This window comes from Podarcis liolepis (assembly GCF_965112155.1).
Source record: "Podarcis liolepis genome assembly, chromosome: 14".
In the NCBI taxonomy this organism is placed as follows: domain Eukaryota; kingdom Metazoa; phylum Chordata; class Lepidosauria; order Squamata; family Lacertidae; genus Podarcis; species Podarcis liolepis.
In genome coordinates, this window is record NC_139569.1 from 24316609 (window position 1) to 24339965 (window position 23357).

At 48.5% G+C, this 23357-nt stretch overlaps 1 protein-coding gene across 1 annotated transcript in view; it reads left to right on the forward strand.

Annotated features, from left to right (window-relative positions):
• RAB26 (RAB26, member RAS oncogene family) overlaps positions 1-23357 on the forward strand; it is a 114423-nt gene that overhangs the window by 74729 nt on the left and 16337 nt on the right. Inside the window, exons 3-5 of the mRNA XM_083474029.1 lie at positions 14008-14049; positions 16007-16073; positions 19562-19614. Of these exons, the coding sequence (XP_083330155.1) occupies positions 14008-14049; positions 16007-16073; positions 19562-19614 (162 nt within the window). The remainder of the gene's footprint in view (positions 1-14007; positions 14050-16006; positions 16074-19561; positions 19615-23357) is intronic.

Consider the following 23357-nt stretch of genomic DNA (forward strand, 5'->3'; position numbering starts at 1 on the left):
GTCTGCAGGGTGGGGAATTGAACTTGTATCCCTTGCTGTCGAAATCCAGACATTGTTGCATTTATCCTGCATTTAAACCCAGGCACTGTTGCATTTATCCTGCATTTAACCACCATCTGGTTATTACCTCCTCCCACATGCAGTTTGTTCTCTGCCGCCTTTGCCTGCACTCTCTGCCCTGTGAAATCTTATCTGCCTTTCACTCTTCCAGCACTCCCTAAAATGTTTCTAATGCGGCAGCTGCGTTCTCCGTGTCTCCGATGGAGCTGCACCTTAAGGTAGCCATTTCCACGCAACATGGATGAGGGCCCTTCGGAGCCCTCTGCGTGCACACACACACACACACTGCCAGACTGTGTAGAACTGCGATCTGTGCCTCTTCTGAGGAACGAAGAAACCGCCAGGGGTTGGGGTTGGGTTTGACTTGATGGTTTTGCTCTTCCCAGGCTGGCTCCTGCAAGAAGCGTTTGCAAATCAGAGCTGTCTGCATGGGGATCTGTATTGGCAGATGTGTGAGGAGACGAACGAAAGCAGCAACACACAGGGAGTGCTAAGGAATAGGGAGTGAGCCAAGATAAATTCTCTCCATTGCAGAACAGAGCAGCTAATCAGCACCTGCCGCCAACACCGGGTCCTTCTCTTTCCTCACCTACCAAAGAAGTGGTTGTGTGGGAAAGGGAGGGGCTTTGGGGCTGCCAAACAGCCACAGGAGAAGAGCTATAGTTTCAAATTGGATGGGGGAACCATGCATTGCAGTGGGGTTGGACTAGATGACCCTTGGGGATCCCTTCTAACTCTATGATTCTGTGATCCTGTGACAAGCTGCCTTAGGCAGAGTTCAGTCCATTATTCCATCTAGGGTGGCACTGTCTGCACTGGCTTGGCAGTGCAGCTCTCCAGTGTTGCAGGCAGTAAGCTTGATAAGGTTCTAGTCCTCATGGTTCTGAATGAAGGGCTGGTTTACAAAGGAAGCTGCTTTGTACAGTGGTGCCTCGCAAGACGAAATTAATTCGTTCCGCGAGTTTTGTTGTCTTGCGATTTTTTTCGTCTTGCGAAGCACGGTGTCGGAAAAGTCAAAAATCACCAAAGTCTTCAAAAACCTCAAAAAAGGCTACCACACCACGTGCTATGAGTTGCTCCTCGAAGTCAAGTCACAACTGTATTAACGGTGTTAAGAAAAAGGAAACAAACTTGCAAGACGTTTCCGTCTTGCGAAGCAAGCCCATAGGGAAAATCGAACCTGGTGGGCAAGAGGGGCTAGCGCAGAATAACTGCCCCATGGGTCAGAGTCATGGGCGACCGCATGGATTCTTCCAATGAGGAAGCAAAGCAAAGGTTAGACATGCCACGGTTCTCAACCTGTGGGTCCCCTGATGTTGTTGGACTACAACTCCTATCATCCCTGAGCTCTGGCCTTGCTAGCTAGGGGTGATGGGAGTTGTAGTTCCACAACATCTGGGGACCCACAGGTTGAGAAAGGCTGGGTTAGAGTGTTGGACTTAGACCTGGAGACCAGGGTTCAAATCCCTGCTCTGTCATGAAGCTCAGTGAGTTACCTTGGGCCAGCCATTTACTCCCTGCCTAACTGGCGCTGTGCGTTAAACCACAGAGCCTAGGACTTGCCGATCAGAAGGTCGGCGGTTTGAATCCCCGTGACGGGGTGAGCTCCCGTTGCTCGGTCCCTGCTCCTGCCAACCTAGCAGTTCGAAAGCACATCAAAGTGCAAGTAGATAAATAGGTACCACTCCGGCGGGAAGGTAAATGGCGTTTCCATGTGCTGCTCTGGTTCGTCAGAAGCAGCTTAGTCATGCTGGCCACATGACCTGGAAGCTGTATGTCGGCTCCCTTGGCCAATAAAGCGAGTTGAGCGCCGCAACCCCAGAGTCGGTCACGACTGGACCTAATGGTCAGGGGTCCCTTTACCTTTACCTAACCTACCTCACAGGGTTATTGTGGGGATTAAATGAGATCAGGGGAGAACCATGTCCCACCATCTTGAGCAGCTTGGAGGAAAGGTGGGATATAAATAAAGCAAACAAACAAACAAAAACAAGTAAAGGATACAACTGTCAATAGGGGAGCAGGCTCATTTACCTACCTCCCAAATGAGAAAATGTGTGCCTGTCCATCTTGCCTTATATCTCAGGTTCTGCAAATGCTAGAGACGTGCTCTTTTAAAAAAATGGAAGCTGGGGATCTGGTGATTCATCTGGGCTGCGGTTGGGATTGTTGCCTTACCCCCCAACTCCTATGGATGCCCATGTTCAGAGCCGTCCATCTCACCCTCAGACATCTTTCATGACAACCAAAAGTCTGCTGCTAGAAGGGACTACCAGATTTGGCCTCCTGGCTGGGCTGTTTTCTGCTACAACGGGTCTCATCCAGCCGCAGCCTCTGCACTGACCTTCAACGCTCTCCTGGCGGAGCATCTCTCCAAGGTTCTCTCTTGCATTCTCGCTCCCCCAGATTTTGCTTTCTTTCTTACTTTCTTCCACCACCACCTTTCCCAATACTGTGATTCATTCTCTTTCTCCCTGTTCAGACAGTTGGGTTTTTTGTAAAGGTATTTTTAAACCTCTTAAATCATCATTTCCCCTCCAGCAGACGGTGTAAATTTAGCCTGTTGCCTCGCTGCTGCTGCTGCTTCTCCTCCTCATCTTCTCTCCTTTGTGAAGGCTTGGGGGTTTTTTTTTCGTGGGGGGCGGGATAAGGAGAAGGGTCCTGGCCAGATCCTTTGGGAAGGAATGGAATCTGAATTCCTGACCTATCAATCAAGAAAAATCAATCTATTAGCAGGGCGGCTATCTGCTGCTTGCACACAAAACCGATCTTCTAAAAGAACTTTCTGTTTTTTAAAAGCCGGTTTGGGGATAGGGCCAGTGGTAGAGCATCTGTCTTGCAAGCTGAACATCCCAGGTTTGGTCTGCAAAAACATCTCCAGGTAAGGCTGGAGTCTGAGACCCTGGAGAACTACTGCCAGGCAGCATAGACAACACTGCTAATGTTCTGGAGTTGCGGGCTTTTATGTCCTGTTTTTGTAGCTCTGTGATGCAAAAGTGCCTCTCCAGATGGCAATGTTTTGGTGACATCGGGGAAGCATTGCAGGACAACTGATAAAATGGAATGAAGTGTTGACAATCCAGGTATAAATCCAGGACTGAAGCGCTAATATTGTGTTGACGACACGTTGTAGAAGACACCCCCCAACCCACCACACAGCCAGGGCCCTGTGTAACAACACTTTTTGATTTGTTTTCATGTTGCACCAAAAAGATCCCAATCTGTTTGTGCATGCTGAGCTCGCTTGATCCTTGGACGGCGTATAATCGAAAAGAGGGACGAGCCAGCACTGGATTTCTTTGAAATAAATTGGCAAGGGTTGATTTTTGTCTCCTGTTTGTTCTGGCTTTGAATCCAAAATGTCACCATGTTCTTGACTTCATTGGCACTCAACAGCTCCTGGAGACATTTCCTGGCTCAAAGAATGACTCTTTCACAATTGTTTGGGGCCGCCTTCATTTGTCCATTCCAGTAATGCACTACCTTCCCTCTCCTTGCCTCCCACTTCGCTGGTATTTTCCCATTAGCTCTTTCTACCCTGCACTGTTCTTTTAATAGAATCATAGAGTTGGAGGGGACCATAAGGGTCATCTAGTCCAGCCCCCTGCAGTGCTGGAATCTCAGCTAAAGAATCCCTGATAGTTGGCCTTCCAACCTCTGTTTAAAAACATCCAGTGAAGGAGAGTCCACCATCTTCCAAGGCGGTCCATTCCACTGTTGAACAGCTCTTACCGTCAGGAAGTTCTTCCTGATGTTTAGCCAGAATCTCATTGTTTTGGGTCCTCCAATCTGAAGCAGCAGAAAACAGGCTTGCTCCATCTTACACTTGACAGCCCTTCAGCTATTTGAAGATGGCTCTCATGTCACTTATTAGACTTCTGTTCTCCAGGCTAAGCACCTCCAACTCCCTCAACTGTTCCTCATAAGGCTTGGTTTCTAGACCCTTGATCATCCTGGTCGCCCTTCTGTGCACACATTCCAGCTTGTGAATATCCTTCTTAAACTCTGGTGCCCAGAACTGGACACAGAACTCCAGGTGGGGTCTGACCAAGGCAGAATAGAGTGGGACTGTTGCTTCCCCAGATCAAGATGCTAGACTTCTGTACCAATACTTCTTTTGCTGGGCATTCACATGACTGCAAATAAGGAAAGTATCTATAGCAATTCAGTGGAGCAGAGAATGTGAGGGTATTTGTGCATGGCAAAATTGAAGAGATTTAGCACACACTTCCTCTTCCCAGGGTTCCTTGGGAATTATAGTTCTGAGAGACTGGAGGGCAATATTTATAACTCAGCCTCCAGTTCCCAGGATGCTTTGGGTGGTATGTAATCAGTCTTCCCCAACCTGGTGTCCTTTAGAAGGTTTGGACAACAACTCCCATCAGTTCCAACAATATATATTTTTAGCACATTATTGATATCCGGCCCTACCATTAGCCAGAAAGAGTCAACTGCTTCAGTTGATGGCGGCCTTTGGCAGCAACCCTATGGCCATTTCTCCTGAGGAGCGCCTCCTGTTCCCTTCTGTTGGAGGACAAGTGTGTGTGCCCAACAGCCTCTACTGCTGTCCCACTGACAGTGTTGAAGTAAGATTCAGCTGGCTTTTGTATTCAGAATGGGGTGGGGTGGGGCACCATCTTGGTTTTGCTCCAGGCAGAGAAACATATTGGGCCAGCCCTGACAGCATATGTGTTAATTGGCTTACCTGTGCACCAGGAGCAGGGCTTTTGTGAATTACTGCTGTTAATTGTGTCATTATTATCACCAACTTTCCTTCTTTGCATTTGATTTCCTTCTGACCTCACTGTTCACAATCCTGCTCCCACCCCAGCAAAAAAAGCAAAAAGCAACATGCCATGTGAATATATACTTTCCTTGCCTCTGATGAAGTGAGCCATCATTTGCAAAATCTTTATGCCCACAATAAATTTGCTAGCTTTGTGGTGGCCTCAAGACCCTCTGTTGTTGATGTTTTGCTGTCGACAGTAGGGGACTCAGATGATTGAAACAACCACCCCTCTGGAAATAATGCCGGAGGCCGCTCTCAGCTATTTAGACTCAGGTTGCTGAAGCCTCTGTTTGTTTGATCCATTGCATAGGCAAGACCAGAAGGCAGCAGAGATACTGAAGTGTTGGTGTAACCTGCCGCTGAGTGCGGGTTACAGGATAATCAGGATAAGAGCCACTGTAGCTCAGTGCTAGAGCACCTGCTTTGTATGCAAAAAACCCTGAGTTCAATCCTCAACAGCATCTCCAGGTATAGTCAGGAAGAAGTCTGGCCTAGAATCCTGGAAAACTGCTACCTGTCATTGTTGACAATACTGAGATAGATTGACTCTGTTATAAGGCAGCTTATAAGGTAAAGGTGACCCCTGACCATTAGGTCCAGTCGTGACCGACTCTGGGGTTGCAGCGCTCATCTCACTTTACTGGTCGAGGGAGCCGGCGTACAGCTTCCGAGTCATGTGGCCAGCATGACTGAGCTGCTTCTGGCGAACCAGAGCAGCGCACGGAAATGCCGTTTACCTTCCCTCCGGAGTGGTACCTATTTATCTACTTGCACTTTGACGTGCTTTCGAACTGCTAGGTTGGCAGGAGCTGGGACCGAGCAACGGGAGCTCACCCCGTCGCAGAGATTCGAATCGCCGACCTTCTGATCGGCAAGTCCTAGGCTCTGTGGTTTAACCCACAGTGCCACCTGCATCCCAAGGCAGCTTATATTCCTATTCAAATCAGCTTTTAACTCAAAATCATGAAGGCTGGAAGCTTCATTTGCGAAGAAGGGGATGTAGCTCAGTGGTAGATCATGCAGAAGGTCTCAGGTTCAATCCACAGCATCTCCAAGTAGAACTGAGAATGTGCTCTGTCTGATATGCTAGAGAGCTGCTGCCAGTCAATGAAGGCAGTACGGAACTAGGAGAACCAAGGGCAAGGCAGGCACCTGTGTTCTCCCGCACCTGAAGCCTCTCAACAGCTGTTGGTTTATTTCAGGGAGTGAGGGGTCTTCTCTCCCCTCCCCTCCTCCCAAGGTCATTTATATTCTGCAAGCAACTTCACTGCCTCCAAGAGCATCAGCACGATTCATTTCGAGGTTGGGTGCTCTGATTGAAAGGTGCTGCTGCCACATGCTTGTTATCAGAGACAAGCTCCCTGAGAGGGAGCAGCGAGATGAGGGAAAGAGGGCTGCGCAAGGTTCTGTGTGAGTGGAGATGGGTTGATGCTCGGCAGAAGCATGTCATGTAGGAGTCCAACAACTCTGTTCAGTCTCAAATGCCCATCTGCCTCTTCCCCCTGACCCCCACTTCTCCCCCAAAATAAAATAAAAATGCTCTTAGTTTGAGAGCAGTTGGAAACACTAGTTTGCGGTAAGAGATGAAGGCATCTGCAGGCAGAGTTGCTTGTTGAGAACAGAAGAAGTAGCCAGGTTGGGTTGAATTGCTCCCCCAGGACAAGGATAAGTACCCAAGAAGAGCCTGCTGGATCAGGCCAGTGGCCCATCTAGTTCAGCATCCTGTTCCCGGATGCCTCAGTGGGAAAGCCACAAGCAGGATTCGAGCACAAGTGCATTTTCCCAGTGTGGTGCAGTGGTTAAGAGTGGTAGACTCGTAATCTGGTGAACCAGGTTCGCGTCTCTGCTCCTCCACATGCAGCTGCTGGGTGACCTTGGGCTAGTCACACTTCTCTGAAGTCTCTCAGCCCCACTCACCTTACAGAGTGTTTGTTGTGGGGGAGGAAGGGAAAGGAGAATGTTAGGTGCTTTGAGACTCCTTCAGGTAGTGATAAAGCGGGATATCAAATCCAAACTCTTCTTCTTCTTCTCCTCCTGTGGTTTCAACAACTGGCATTGTAAAGCATCACTGCCATGGTGGCTCATAGCCCTCAGGAGCCTCCATCTCCATGAGGAGGCTGTAAAAAACTTGTGCCTTTCCAGTGGGCAGAGAAACCGGTCTTCTGAAGTGAGAATGGGGGCAAAACGCCTATCTGGTTCCACCAGTTGGGTTCCGTGCTTTTCACTCCACCAGTCGCCAAAGGCATCCCTTTTCACTAGTCTAAGAGCAACAGAAGCCACTCAGTTGCCTGGAGAAAGGACCGCTTGTAGCAGTTGGGCAGGTTAATTGGTTTGATGGGCCTTCACCTAGGTCCAGCTGCATGGCACCTCCAAGACTAGCGACTGGGGGAGGGGGATGTCTTCTCTGCTCCCATGCTCATTAGAGTGTGGCTTTTCAATCATAATTTGTGAATGGTGGTTCTTTCAGTTAACTAAAGCAGGAGAAGGTTCCCTGGTGATAATGAAATCCCTTGGAAATCCTTCTCTCCCCATGCCCAAAACCCATTGTCTTGTACTTTGCTAGAGACAGCCTGTCACTGAGCTTAGAGGTGTTGAAGGAGGTGCAAATTACCCACTGCAAGCAGAACAGGGCAGAACTTCCTGTAACTGTTGAAGCTTTTTGCAAAGGACAAAATACAGCCTAATTGTTACTCAAAGAAAGGGGGAGGTTCGTTCTTGTTTCCTAGAGAGGTAGATTAGGGCATGTGTAAAGGTGTGACAGTTGAAGGCAGGCCTGATTGAGGCACTGGTACGCCTGGCCATCTGTTGAGACTGTGGCACACTGTCATAGAATTGTAGAGTTGGAAGGGATGCCAAGGGTCATCTAGTCCAACCCCCTGTAATGCAGGAATCCTTGACCAGTGGCCATCCAAACTCTGCTTAGAAACCTCCCAGGGAGCTCAACGCAGCATTCTCCTCCACCTCTCCGTTTTATCCTCACAACAACCCTGTGAGGTACGTCAGATTGGGAGATTGTGACTGGCTGAAGGTCACATCAATGACCAATGGTCTCCCAGGCCCTGGTCCAGGGGTAGGCAACCTAAGGCCCGAGGGCCAGATGCGGCCCAATCGCCTTCTCAATCAGGCCTGCGGACGGTCCAGGAATCAGTGTGTTTTTACATGAGTAGAATGTGTCCTTTTATTTAAAATGCACCTCTGGGTTATTTGTGGGGCCTGCCTGGTGTTTTTACATGAGTAGAATGTGTGCTTTTATTTAAAATGCATCTCTGGGTTATTTGTGGGGCATAGGAATTCATTCATTCCCTCCCCCCCAAAAAATAGTCCAGCCCACCACATGGTTTGAGGGACAGTGGACCGGCCCACAGCTGAAAAATGTTGCTGACCCCTGCCCTAGTCTGGCACTGACTGCTAAACCAGACTGGCTTCCTTGTGCTGTCTTGAAGAGCAGGGAACAGCTAAGGGGAGTCCACAGACGGGTGGAGAAGCCACTGATCAGGACCCTGGACAGTTCATTGGCTCAGACTCTCCAGGGAGAGAGAGAGAGCTGTTGCCTCAGCAGTGCGCTGTGGGCTTATCCACACTTTCCCTCTGCTTTTTCCAGACACGGTCTACGATTTAAAGCTCTGTGTTGGCACCCTCTTTTTGTTTTGCTCCAGAGCTTTCACCACAAAACCCCACTTTTTAAAGCCATATCAGAGCAAACATCCATCCACAGAAAACCCAAATGGATGTTTTCTCCAATTCAGCTTTAAAGAGCAGGTTTTCATGGGGAAAACTTGGGGTAAAGCAAAACAAAAACAGCCATTTGGACGTGGAGCATTAAAGCCCTGACCTGTACCTGGAGCAAAAGGTAAGTGTGGATAAGCCCCTTATGGGGCTGACTGTCGTGGTTGAGCTACAGTCCTCTTTTGCCTCAGGGCTTACATAAACCTGGAGCTCTCATCTTGCAGTTCTCTCAGAAAACCATTGTTTGTTTTCAGAAGCGGGAGCCCTTCTCTCCGGCTGGCATTGTTAGGACATGAATCTCACTTGATCCCTAATGAAAGCAAATCCGTGGAGGGGATAAGCCGTGCTGTCGACACGGGTAATGAACTTGAGGCCTTGCTTTTCTCTGCAAAGCAAACTCATTTATTCCTTGCATTGAGTGAGGCGCCAGCTTGGATTGCAGGTCGTAATTGATGGACGGTCAGAGGCAGGCTGGTAAGGATTGTCTGAGATGCCAATATCCATTCCAGTGCAGATTCTGATAAAGCCTGATGCATAAAGATGGGTATGCTTAATAAAGAAAAAAAAAGAGCATTTGATCTTGCTGCCACTTGCTAAGCTGCTAATGGAGGCAAGAGCTGGTTGAATGAATTTTTGATAAAAGGCCCAGCGCTTTCACTGGAGCAAAATGGATATGGGGTTGGAAAACAGACTGGTGACCAGGGCTCTGGGGGTGATGTGTAGTGGTTAGAGCATCAGACTAGATCCTAGGAGACCAGGGTTCAAATCCCCACTCAGCCATGAAGCTCAGTGGGTGACCTTGGGCCAATTAGCCTAACCTACCTCACAGGGTTGTTGTGAACACAAAATGGAGGAAGAGATTTATCTTGGGATCTTTGAGGAAAGGTGGGATATAATTGTAATACAGTGGTACCTCTGGATAGGTACGGGATCCATTCTGGAGCCCCGTTCACATCCTGAAGTAAATGTAAGACGCAAATGCGTGTCTGCGCATGTGCGGATCGCGTTTCGGCACTTCAGCGCATGCGCGTGACTTCATTTTGAGCGTCTGCGCATGCACGAGCGGCAAAACCCGGAAGTAACACACTCTGTGGAGCGCAACTCGAAAATACTTAACTTGAAGCTACTTTAACCCGAGGTATGACAGTAAATAAATAACAAAATGAGGTTATTTACACTATATCATCTTAGCTGTTCTGAGTTTTCTTTAAAAACATGTTTCTTGATCCAGATTATTGATCCCCCCCATGGGATTCTTGTGGCATATATGTGCTAAATGTTTAATCCAGTTATCAACCCTCTTTCAACCAAGAGTCCTTAGCAGGAATGTAAGAAAGCACTGTTTTGCTCATCTGTTCTGTATTTGGTAAACACTGCAACATTTCTGTTCCATTGCAGTCCACCTTCCGCTTAAACATCGTAACTTACATAACTAAGTAAGTTGCTATGTAAGCTACATTGTCGTTACCTAATTCCATCCCATTCATTTCAGTGCAGAGAAAGTCTATGCAGATGGAGGGAAATCAATTACATTTGCAGACTGAAACTGACAATAACAATAACAGTGAAAACATACTTGCTGGATTGATTGATTTCCATACTAGATGTGAGACGAATAAGTGAACGTGGGCAAATTTTGCTCTCATTTCCCGTTTCATTGGATGTCACTTACATCCCTAATTCTTAGGCACTCTGGTGCTGTGACAGGACTAAGGGCCTCTAATGAAGAGGTCCTGGCATCCTCAGAAAACTCCGATTCCTGTAGTAGCTTGAGGAACCTACGGCACTGAAACCTGTTTTGCAACCGGTTTAAGATACATTGTGCTGCCATTGTCATTTGAGCAAAGGACTACAGCTCCCATCAGTCGCAGCCTGCCCATCTGTTGAGTTTCATGGCGGCAGCGGCAGTGGGGGAGGTAGGTGTTTGGCAGAGGGAGTGGCATTTTGAAGGAAGACACAGGCATTCAGGCAGTTAGTTCCAGGCATACAGGGTAGGAAGGTTGAAACAGGGGTGCCTTTTGAGGAAATGGGGGAGTTTGGGACGGTGGATCCTGCTGGAACCAGGAAAGCAAAGTTTGCAGGCATGGATGTGTCATGATAAAACAAGGCTCTCTCTCTCTCTCTCTCTCTCTCTCTCTCTCTCTCTCTCTCTCTCTCTCTCTGTGTGTGTGTGTGTGTGTGTGTGTGTGTGTTGGATTTGAAGGGCAGGGCAATGAGGCTGTGCTGACTGGCAAGCTGGTTCGGGGTTTAAGGAGGGCACCATGAAACCAGCTCAAAATCCTGGGCTAAAGTAACCAATACAGTGGTATCTCGGGTTAACTTCTTAATTCGTTCCGGAGGTCCATTCTTAACCTGAAACTGTTCTTAACCTGAAGCACCACTTTAGCTAATGGGGCCTCCTGCTGCCGCCGCACCGGTAGAGCATGATTTCTGTTCTCATCCTGAAGCAAAGTTCTTAACCCGAGGTACTATTTCTGGGTTAGCAGAGTCTGTAACCTGAAGCGTATGTAACCTGAAGCGTCTGTAACCAGAGGTACCACTGTACTGTATCAAGAGAAGCTGGATTCTGCAGCTCTGTGAATTAGGAAAACAACACAGAATCCTTGACCTGGTTCCAATAAATCCTTCATAGCCTCCCCACACGCAGGCCGACTTCTGAGAGTTTATCAAGCTGCTAGGGAAACATTAGCACCAGAAACTTGATTTTCTGAGTGGGGTAGGGGGAGCAGAGATACTTGCGCAGCTGAGCTCTTTGATGGCTTTTTGGAGTTTGCGCATGGGACGTTACGGCTTCTATCTCGCGCCTGATGTGCTTGCTGCTGGTGTGTGCCTCTCCCCTTCTTCCTCCCCCTGTTAGATCTCTTCAGCGTGCACAGCCCCTGCATGGGGAAGGTTAGCGCTTTGCTTTTGTGAAGCTGGCTGCCTCTTGGCTCCACGCTCTCTGGGATGGCGGCTTTGGAGCCCGAGATGAGAGCTTTGTAGCTCTCGTTCTGGAAGTTCCTTCCTCGCGGAGTCTCAGTCAAAGCCGATGCAAAGATTTAATCTTCCTAAAGCAATGATGCTCACAGATTCACAGAAGGGCTGGAAGCTGACGTGATGGAGATGGCAGGCAGCCCAGTTTTGCTACCAAAAATCTGTACTGAGTCTGAGGTTCAGTTCTTGGCATTTCCAGGTAGGGCTAGGAAAGACCCCTATTTAAAACCCAGCAGCAGAGCCGCCTCTGGTCAGTGCAGATAAAGCTGAGCTAGATGGACCAGTGGCCTGACTCAGTACAAACCAGCTTCCTATGATCCTGTTTCAGGCAGCTGAATAACAAAACCATGAGGACTAGAATCTTAGCTGAGTGCAAGCAAAACATCCCAAGTTCAATCCCCAGAATCTCCAAATAAGACTGGGAATATCGCTTGTCTGAATGTATGAGAGTAACCACTGCCAGTGGTGTTTTTGCCTGACCTGTTTCCTGTAATTGTGTGCTAATCTTCTGGCAAGAACAGCTGATATCCCTTTTTAATGCCTATTGTTCCAAGCTTTTAATCTTGCTTCACGGTCGATTTTATTGCCTAGTAAACTCTGTAAATGCTGGAGGGAATCTGGGAACATACATAATGTTTCTCTGATGATAAATGACCGGATTTGCAATGTTTAGAAAATGCATAATGCAGCCAGGGGACCCCAAAATGGGGAAACCTTGTCTTCCATGAGATGTGGGACTCAATCCCTCAGGAGGCAGTGATGGCTCCCAACCTAGAGGGCTTTAAAAGAGGACTGGGCCTTGCAGGGGGCTGGGCTCCATAACCCTTGGGGTCCCTTCCAACTCTGTGATTCTATGATTTCTATCTTTCTATGTTCCCTTTGCGGATATGCGCACCCTTTAACATCGGCCTTTGTTCTCTTGAGACTTTGACATGGCTTTGAATTAACTTCTAAGGCTGGCCTATCCCAGGAGGGAGACTTTGATGTCTGTAGTCTCTTCTCTCGCCTAGCAGGGACGGATTGTCTGCAAAGAGTTTGCTGTGTCAGCTTCTGCATTTGATGGCAAAGTGTTGCATGGAGCATGGTGAATGAAATACTTGAGTGTGCAAGAACTGGGGAGGTGGGCAGGTTGGGGGGGGGTCCCAGCTGGGTTTAAAGTTCAGCATCTGCCAACAACCAGCATCTGTTTGCTGGTGCCCAATACTTCAGGACTGGATTACTACAAGGCACCATTTGTGGAGCTTCCCTTGCACTTGATCCAGAAACTATAACTTTGCTCAGAGATCTGCACTGAAAGCCGATTTGCTATTGGGCCAAGTTCAAGGTGTTACTATTAATATGTAAAGCCCTTAACAACTTGGGACCAGTTTACTTGCGAGATCGCCTTACCCCATAAATGCCCACTCTACTCCTTTGAATTGTAGAACTGGCATTGCTACAGGTGCCACTTAACGCCCATTCTGGATTTGTAAGAAATAGCTATTGTAGTGCAGCAGCACCTGCACTTTGGAACTCCCTGCCTATTGATAATAGGCAGGTGTCTTCACTGCACTCTTTTCAGCACCTGCTAAAACTATTTTTGTTTAGGCAAGCCTACCTAGATGTTTAATGGGACACGGGTGGCGTTGTGGATTAAACCACAGAGCCTAGGACTTGCCGAACAGAAGATCGGCAGTTCAAATCCCCGTGACGGGGTGAGCTCCTGTTGTTCGGTCCCTGCTCCTGCCAACCTAGGAGTTCAAAAGCACATCAAAGTGCAAGTAGATAAATAGGTACCACTCGGGCGGGAAGGTAAACGGCGTTTCCGTGTGCTGCTCTGGTTCCCCAGAAGCTGCTTAGTCATGCTGGCCACATGACCCGGAAGCTGTACGCCGGCTCCCTTGGCCAATAAAGCGAAATGAGCACCACAACCCCAGAGTCGGCCACAACTGGACCTAATGGTCAGGTGTCCCTTTACCTAGATTTTTAGAAAGTTAATGTGAGTTTTAATCTTTTCTTTTTTTCTTTTTTAGCTTCGAGGGCTTTTTAAAAAACAACTGTCAAGCAGTGTATAAATTGTATGAGATTTTAAAATAAATAAATTGGGACCAGCAGCAGGCAGGGAGCCAACAGAAAGTGGTACCAGGGCTTATGACAATCAGAATCAGAGCTCATTAATTTTTGTCTCCCTCCACCTTCCTTTTGAGTTCTACAAGGGCAACACTGAGATGGAGGAAGAGGAGGAAGGTGGCAAGCTGCCCCCACCCCTAGGCAAGGAAGGCAAGCAGGTGTGGGTTGGCTGTAGACAGACTGAAATTGGTGGGACAGTGCTCTGTTCACCCTAGGTGACTAGCCTCCACTGGGCATCAGAAGTATTTGTAATCCAGCTTCGTAGGTTATTTGGCTGGCCAAAACCTGATGTCGATGGTGGCTCACATCACACATGGATTAATTCACTTCTTTCCCCTCCTGTCTTCCAGAATAAAGTCTTGAATGTGGATGGCGTAAAAGTGAAGTTGCAGGTAAGGCAAACTGCGTCTGTTCTGAGCTCAGGGTGCTTCTGATATGTTTAGGGGGTGTGTGTGCCAGGATAACTCCTTCCATGAGCAAAGCTCTTGTCATGTGTTGGGCTCCCAGTACCCTGCTACACAACTGTTAAATAGTGGAATTTAATGGAATAATGCTCTAGCAGCTGAGTGTGAAGAGAGGTGTCATATTTAAAGAGAAGCCCTACCCAGGCACATTTTTCACCCACCTTGCATGGTTTTCACATCCTGCTTGCAGCGTTTCCAGAAGAGGCATCTGGGTGGCCATTGCTGGGCAAGATGGGTCATTGGCCTGATCCAGCTTCCAGGCTCTTCTGAAGAACATAAGGAACTCCCTGCCTGTTGATATCAAGCAGGTGCCTTCACTGTATTCTTTTTGGCACCTGCTAGAACATTCTTGTTTAGACAAGCCTGCCCAGATGGTCAGAAAGTTGTTGTGAATTTTAACCTGATTTAGTATTTTAACTTTGTGTACATTTTAAAGTATTGTAGTGATTTTTAAAAAATGTTTTATCTTTTCGTAAACTGCTTTGAGGATTCCCCACCCCACCCCAGTAAAGCAGTTTATAAATTTTATGAAATACAAAATAAAAAGAACAGCCTGCTGGCTCCGACCAGCAGCCCATCTAGTCCAGCCTCCTGTTCTCAAAGCGGCCACCCAGATGCCCCAATGGGGAATGCACAAACAGGACCACCCCCAGCAGAAGAGCGCTTTCCCTTCCTGCTGTTTCCAGCAACTGGTTTTTAGAAATAGCAGACGGTGGATGTAAAACATAGCTATCATTGCTAGTAGAAATGGTCCTCAGCTGTTACATGCTCTTTATTATGACTGGCTGCAAACAAACATATTTCCATTATTTGCTGATGCTCATGTTACAATGCAGCCCCCTGAGGCATCAGGGTGCTGTGCTGTTAGAAGTCTTCCGCTACCTCCTTTCTCCTTCTGCTCACACTTACTTGGGTCCCTTCTAGTGACGCTGAAAACCCACCAAGTCCTGCCACGTAGTCATGATCAGTTGGGGATATACCGTAATACAGCACCAACAGTTCCACAGGTAGCAATTTGTCGCCACCTGTCTCCGTCTTCAGAAGGGGCTATGGGAATAGTGGGATTTTTTTAGTACCGATGGGACTGGTGGCATTGGCAATCCTCTCCCCACACAACAGAGGAAGATGGTTCACCCTGTGAAAAGGCCTTTAGTCCATTAAAGGCAGATAAATCTAATTATGAGGGTGCCCTTCTGGCTGGTTGTTGGATGGATTTTCTCATTTAAGGATGCACCGTAAGCTCTTCGTCAAGTAAATGGGAACGGCTTCAGAATGCTGCCAGGCTGAGGAATGGCACGGCCCGTTTTGAAGAGGCATTACTCATGTCACCTTTTGCCTATAATTATCTTTATCAACATCTCTCTGCGGGCTGAGAAAATTAATCATGTTTCAGATTGATGGGGCCCCTTCAGTTCCTTGTTAGGAAGGACACCTTCCACCAAGGGCGGGGGCGGGGGAGCTGCCTTGGTGACTGTGGAGAGAGGAGCTCGATTTCCTGCTTCTTTTCAGAAAGGACAACTTTAGATTTCTGCTCAACAATTTCCAAAACAGTGTGTCAAGGGCAGCCTATAGTTTGAAGCCTGCGGAGACATCCTGGGGAGACAGAGGCTCTGTGGGCAGGTGGTTCCCGTAAAGATCCATTAAAGGCAAGTCCACTAAAGGTCTGGACTCAACCCTCAGAATTTTAGAAACCCCAACAAACAAGCTGAAAAAGGGAAATGTCACTTCCTACCAACCAGGTGTTTTCAGCAAGAGAAGAATGAATCTACCCTCTCTCCCCACCTCCCTGACTGACTTGGGGCATTGACTTATGGGATGGAAGGAAGGAGATGATGTGTGTTACAAGTTGGCCTCTTGTGACTTCATTGCTTGTTGATGTTTTCAGATCTGGGACACGGCCGGCCAAGAGAGGTTCCGCAGTGTCACACATGCCTATTACCGAGACGCCCATGGTAGGAACCTCTAAGCGTTTCTTGCTTTCTGATTGAAACTCAGTTTGAGTGGGACAAGTTAGAAGAGAGAAACTGTTGTCAGCCTGGGGCTCCATCCATTGGTCTTCTGCTTTGATTTTCAGGTTGGAAGCAGGGCAGAAAGGTGGTACAGAAAGTTTGCCAAAATGCTTCTCCATCCTGGCAGAGCAAGTGGAAAGCAAGGGGAAAGTTGCTGTTGTTGTTCTTATTATTGTAATCATTATTAGTTGCATTTGTATCCCACCTTTTTTCTCCAAGGAGCTCAAGGTGACGAACATGGTTTCCCCTCTCCTCATTTAATTCCCAAAACAACCTTCAAGGTAGCTTACGCTGAGAGGCAATGAGTGGCCCAAGGTCAACCAGTTAACTTCATTTGTGGTTGAGTGGGGCTTTGAACCCTGGTCTCCCGAGTCCAATTCCAAAACTAACCACTACACCACACTGTCCCTTACCTGGCATTTGGTCACAGTCTTCAAAGGGGATGGAATTTGCCACATTGGCTAAGAGTTTCCAACATCAAAGAGCCATTACCTCTCCTCCCCGGCCTCACTTGTGACTTTGCAGAGAGTGGCATTTTGCAAAAGGCAAGAGAAAAAGGAATGCCACTCACTTCTTGCAGAGGAAGATCAAGGAGCTAAATGGTGGGATATTTGGCGGGCATGGAGTGGAATTGGATTGATCCGACCCAATTTTTCAAGCTAGGCTCTTCCTTTCCTTGCATGCTTTGAACTTGCACAGAATTCCAAACAGGGAAAGCGACAGCATGAAAAGCCCCCTTTGCCTTGTCAAGGGCTGCCAGCAGATGCTGGCAAGCGCTGCTCCCTCTTCAGATTGCTGCTCTCCCAGCCCTCTAAAGTCAGGCAGGCAGCCCCATGAAGTGCCTTGAAGTCTCTGCCTAGCTCATTAGCAAGGAGGAAACTTTCACACTGGAAGCCTTCAAAGGAAGCCTTCAAAGGTCTGCAGGAAACAGAGGTTTTTTAAAATGGGGGTGGGTGGGGGAAGGTGCACAGAACAAGGGAGGTGGGGCAAATTAGTGTCCTACTCCAGATTAAGTGGGTTGTCTCCCACTTCCCTCTGCTGAACAGGCAATGTCACTACCCCAGCAGCAACCAGGATACTGAGTTGGAGGCAACAGTGTCCTCGGCTAAGGAAGTGACCAGCTTCCTGGGTCTGAGCCTGATGTGGCATGGTTTTTAGAGTGTTGGAGTAGGACCTAGGAGGCCAGGGTTCAAATCCCAGCTCAGCCATGAAACCCATTGGGTGACCTTGGACTAGTCACAGTCTCGCAGCTTAACCTACCTCACAGGGTTGTTGTGAGGAAGAGAACCATGTGTGCCACCTTGAGCTCCTTGGAGGAATGTGATAAATCATCATCATCAGATGACTACTGAACTTGAGGCGGGCAGCAGGAGGCCACTGAACCAGCTGCCATGGCAACCAGGCCCATAGAACTATGGCCAAGATCCTTTCCCCTGGCACAGTGTGCCTCTGGCAAGACCTCACCAGTCCAAGCAGCGCAGGCTTGTGCACCACCAGTAGGGAGGCCAGGAGGAGGTCCTGCCTTCAGGCCAGAGAGTTGACCCTTTAAGAGACTCCAGAAGGGGTGGGATAGAGGCAGAGGCTCAAAAGTGCTCCATTCACCTAGTCAGAGCTCTCAAGGATATCTCCCCAGGCCTACAACAAACAACTGTCTGCCTGCTTTCTGAGCTCATCTGTGGAACCAGGGCAGGGCAGATGAGGGTCCCATTGCAACTGCTTCTCCCTCCTGCTGCCCACACACTCTCCACCCAGTAGAAAGAGCACCATGAGAGGAAAGCTGGCCTGGAGGTTGTTTTGCAATCCCAAACAGCTGGAGTCAGGTGCAGATCAGCAATAAAACCATAAAGCACCCAATGTCAGTGAACTCGTTATTCAAAGAAGCAAAACAACTCATGCCTAGTGGTCACAGCAACCCTCCCCAGTCTTGATCAAAAGAGGCAGTTGTGAGGACTGAAGGTCCCTGCCTTACCATTGCTCTTTAAGGTTCTTCCTCAGCAGCCTAAGGCTCCGTCGTCTTGTCTCTCTTTGCTCTTCCCTCTTCATTCCTCTGCAGGTTCTAGGAGACTAGCGGGGAGCTGGCTGCAGCAGGAGGGGGAGACTCCCTGGGTTCTTCAGCAGCCTGCCTCCTCCTCCCAGTCTGCCCTCTCTTCTCCCTCTGACCACTTGTCATTGTCCCACCGCTAATCCCCTGGCTCTGAGCCTTCTTCCCCTGGGGGGTCCCCTGCTGGTGCCTCCCACCACTCCTTTGCAATTCAGCCAGTCCATGACACCAGCTCTGCCAAAATGGGACACCCAAGAAGGCATTGAGACAACTCCAGAAGTCCTTGCAGCAGTCCCACCTGGGTGTGTCCAGGGCCCCTTCTGATTGCAGCTGCTTTGCTGATACTGCTGGACATGGGAGCGCCCCCTCCCCCCCAACACCCCATCTACTAGTCTTGCAAAGCTGAGGGGTCAGAGGGCAAGGGGTGTGTATGTGTGGAAGCCTCTTCCAGGCCAGTTTCCACTCACCAACTAAAGCGTTGCCCATGAATTAAAGACCACAGGAAGGAGGCCTGCCGGGACTCAGCTGTTTCCCAAACGCTTGTTGTTAAAACTTCAGTAGTAAAAAATTTAGAGCTCTCTCAGAGAATCAGTTAGTGGTTTCTCAAGTGGAAAGGGAGCTCGTTAAGTGAAAGTGATTAAAATGCTGATGAGAAGGAAAAAATGCAGAAGCAGGAAGAGAGAATTTCTCACCACGGGGACCCTGGAGGTATGAGGAGTTGGGGTGGCTCTGGGTTGCACTCGCTCAAACCCTAGAATCGTAGAATTGGCAGGGACCCCCAAAGGTCAAGTAGTCCAACCCCCTGCAATCACAGCTCAAAAAGCCCTGATGGGTGGCCAGCCAACCTCTGTTTAAATATCTCCAGTGAAGCTGAGACCACAAAATCCACAGGCTAGATTTTGCATTTGTTGTGTGGCAGAGAGGTGTGTGTCTGTGTGCTTTGTACCTGCACCACAGGGGTCCATAAACCACCATTATTTGAACAGAATCAAATTTTCCCACTCCTCAAAAGCACCTTCCTTTTCAGTGGCATCCTATATTTTTCATGACATTTCCTACACTGTAAGGACAAATTCCAGTTAGACTGGGAGGCGGGTTTGGAATGTGACTGGTTAGAGGGGTGGGCTGGAGAGCAGGCGGGTGTCTGGGCTTAAAAGTCCTGAGGGGCTTCAAAAAGAGGCCTAATTCAGCCCTGGCCAAAAGGTCCCCCACCCCAAAGGTACTGTCCTATGTAAAATACAAGGCATGCATTGCAGGGACATGGATGTCACTAGACAGCCCTTTGATCCCTTTCCAGCTCTACAGTTTTGTGGTTCTAATCTGTGGTGTTTGACTAGCGGGCTGACCTGTGCCTTGCCTTCTCTCCCTGTCCCTTGGTCTTCCTCTTCAGCTTTGCTGCTGCTCTATGACGTCACTAACAGAGCCTCCTTCGACAACATCCAGGTAAGTCCTGACAATGGTTGCTGATGTCCAGGGCTGCAAGAATTCTGGTGCCTATTCCGGTTGTTCCATGATGCCAAAAGGCTTGGTCCTGACAAAGTGGGCTGCTGAACAAGGAAGGGAGCAGCTTGTTAATCCTCCCAGCCACCATGACACTGAACCTCCCCTTCCCCCGCAACTCCCTTCTTCCTACCCTAAAGACCCAAACTGCAGCTGCTCACTGAAGGAAGACTTCTCCAGAAGACAGCACAACTCCTGCACCTCTCCGTTAAACACTGCCTGGAGCAGCATTTCCCAAACTTTATTGGGTCACCGTCCCCTTGGTCCCATAAACTCACCCCCTGTGCCCCCTAGCCTATAAAAAGCATTATTCCGAACAGACCCACTAAGGAAGATAGTAACACAATAAAATTCAAAGCTGTAACAATTAATTACTCATTGATTCCAAATCCAATTAAAACTAATCAGTTCAACAAAACTGAGGAACTTGATCTCCCGTGAGGCATTGCAGGGATTTGGATAAGATGATCCTTGAGTTTCCTTCCAGCTCTAGAGTTCTATGCCAGTTTTTCAAAGTCCAGTAATTATTTACACCTCCAGCACCGGGTTGGACAAAGGCTGCTGCAGTTTAAATTGGTCTCTGATAGCCCTCGCTTTGTCTGAGCGCTTGGAGGGCTACAAAGGAGATGGCCCTGATCTTCCAGTGGTTCAAACCAATCGTCTCAGGCAACTTCTGATATTTTCAGTATTAGGAGAAAAATGGCCACGTGCGGAATTACTTAGCTCACAGGACTAAGGAGCTTGGGAGAATACCAATTATAATAGCAGTAGTAAGTTTAAAAGGCCACAGTATTGAATTTGGATGAGGAAATTACATCTCTGGGAGGCTGGCTTTCCCCTCTGGGGCCTTTTCCCTCAGATACAGCAGGTTTAAATTGAAACGGTGTCCTTTGTCTTTTGCGTGTGACTGCGGGGGGCGGGGGCAAGCTCTGGTGTGGTCAGGATCTCATCATTTAGTTGGTGGCAAAATATTTTGCTCCTGAGGTTTTATTCCTTCTCATCTTTTCCTGCCCTCTTTTTGGGGGGGTCCTCCTATTTAATTGAGAGGAAGGGATGTGGGTGGCGCTGTGGGTTAAACCACAAAGCCTAGGACTTTCCAATCAGAAGGTTGGTGGTTCGAATCCCCGCAACGGGGTGAGCGTCTGTTACTCGGTCCCTGCTCCTGCCAACCTAGCAGTTCAAAAGCATATCAAAGTGCAAATAGATAAATAGGTACCGCTCCAGCGGGAAGGTAAACGGCGTTTCCGTGCACTGCTCTGGTTCACCAGAAGCGGCTTAGTTGTGCTGGCCACATGACCCACATGTTGAAAAAAAGCACTGCTGGTGGCAATCGCTGCCTCCTATGGGAGCAAGATCCATAGTTTAACTATGAACAAATGCAACACTAAATGAGAAAAGGGGAGCACCTGCCTCTGCACAGATGCAACGCTGATAACTGAACCAGCAAACGTTGGATGGTATGTTTTGCTGCTTGTCCAAGCTGGGCTCAGCCTATTGGCAAAGGACTCTGCCGTGATTTCTTTTTATGTGCTCCATCTAGCTTTGCCCTCAGAAAAACATCGTTCCACTGACTAAACACACCAGAGATACGTTATTGATTGATTTGTTTTTAATGCATAAATTTGTCCCTGGACCACGTTGGTGGAGTTTTTGTATCACAAAAGTTATACCTATAGCATGCAAGTAGTCATTTGTTCTGAGATGGAGATACCCCCCCCCAAGAAAGCTTAGAAGAAGGGGGGCTTCCCCTCCCTGCTTTTAAATGAGAGCCAGTGTGGTGTAGTGGTTAAGAGCAGTGGACTCGTAATCTGGTGAACCGGGTTTGCGTCTCCGCTCCTCCACATGCAGCTGCTGGGTGACCTTGGGCCAGTCACACTTCTCTGAAGTCTCTCAGCCCCACTCACCTCACAGAGTGTTTGCTGTGGGGGAGGAAGGGAAAGGAGAATGTTAGCCGCTTTGAGACTCCTTCAGGTAGTGATAGAGCGGGATATCAAATCCAAACTCTTCTTAAATCAAGGAATCCTTTCAAAAAGTCATGCCAGATTTGGACTTGGAGTCCAGCCGAACAAGCAATTCCAGTTGTGATTGGCAACTGTCTGTCTCAAGAGACCATTGAGTGTGCTTCCGGGGGATGCAGTGATACTGGTCTGAAGTGGCCTCCCTGGGGCACAAGCCCAGGTAGTGTGTTTGGAAGTCCTGGGCTGCCCAGATGACAAGACCCCCCTTTTGGGCTTGCTGATGTGGTCCAAAGGAAAGCAGAGCAATATGTTTGGCACCAGCTTTGGTGCAGGAGTTGCCAGAAGCAGGCATACAAAGTTTCATCCCAGCTGGCTTAGGGACTCCACTCCAGATTTGTGTAGGGCTTACTCCTTAAGCCTTTTCTTCTCCCAAATATCTCTGAATGCCGGTGAGAATCCCAAGTAGGGAGAGTGCTGTGGTACTCAAGTCCTCCTTGTGGGCTTCCCAGGGGCATCCAATTGGGCAGTGGGATGCCAGACTAGATGGGCCATTGGCCTGATCCAGAAGGCTCTTCTTAAAATTGGTTCTCAATCTGTGGGTCCCCAGATGTTGTTGGACTACAACTCCCATCATCCCTGAGCTCTGGCCTTGCTAGCTGGAGGTGATGGGAGTTGTAGTTCAACAACATCTGGGGACCCACAGGTTGAGAAAGGCTGCTTTACCAGGATTCTGGCAACGGATTGTGGTTAAGTGTCACATCACCACTAGAATTATATCTGTACTTGGGATAACGGTATTTTTTTTTAATGCCTTCATGTTATTCCGATAAACCTGGAAAGCTAACAGGGGAGGTTTTGAGACTACTGCTTTCTGAAGAAGGAAGGTGAGCTGCCTTTTATTAATCTGCTACAAGGATATCTCTGACACTACCGATATCATGAAGATTAAGTGCCTGGATATACAGCTTCGAAAGAGTTTCCGGGATAAATTGGCTGAAACGTGGACTCCCCCCCCCCCTTATCTAGCAGCCTCAGAGCTGTTCTGACACTTCAGGCGGTGTTGAGAGTCAGGATGCTGCCATGTCTGCCTTTTAGCCTACATTGTGCTGCTTCTACATGCCGGTAGATGGAGAAAACAAAAAAAGAGAGCCCAGTTTCCACCAAATGTACATTGCACAGTCTAGGGCATGGGTAGGCAAACTAAGGCCCGGGGGCCAGATCCAGCCCAATCACCTTCTAAATCCAACCCACGCATGGTCCGGGAATCAGCATGTTTTTACATGAGTAGAATGTGTCCTTTTATTTAAAATGCATCCCTGGGTTATTTGTGGGGCATAGGAATTCATTCATTCCCCCCCCCCAAAAAAAATATAGTCCGCCCCCCCACAAGGTCTGAGGGACAGTGGACCGGCCCCCTGCTGAAAATGTTTGCTGGTCCCTGGTCTAGGGGCACTTCTGGGCTCAACTCTGCTTCTTGGAGGCCCAGGTAGCCTCAGGGGCTAAAAGTACCTTTTGCCCACTGTGCCTGATATGACAGTCTCAGCTATTCCTGGATCAGGGGAGCTTGAGCACTGTAGTCCAGGTGCCAGTTACTTCAGGGCTGGATTACTGCAGTGTGGGACTTCCCTTGTGCTTGATCCAGAAACTGCAGTTAGTGCAGAATGCTGCAGTACAACTGCTGACAGGAGTGAGACCCTCCCCTGCCAGCATGAGACCACTGCTCAGAGA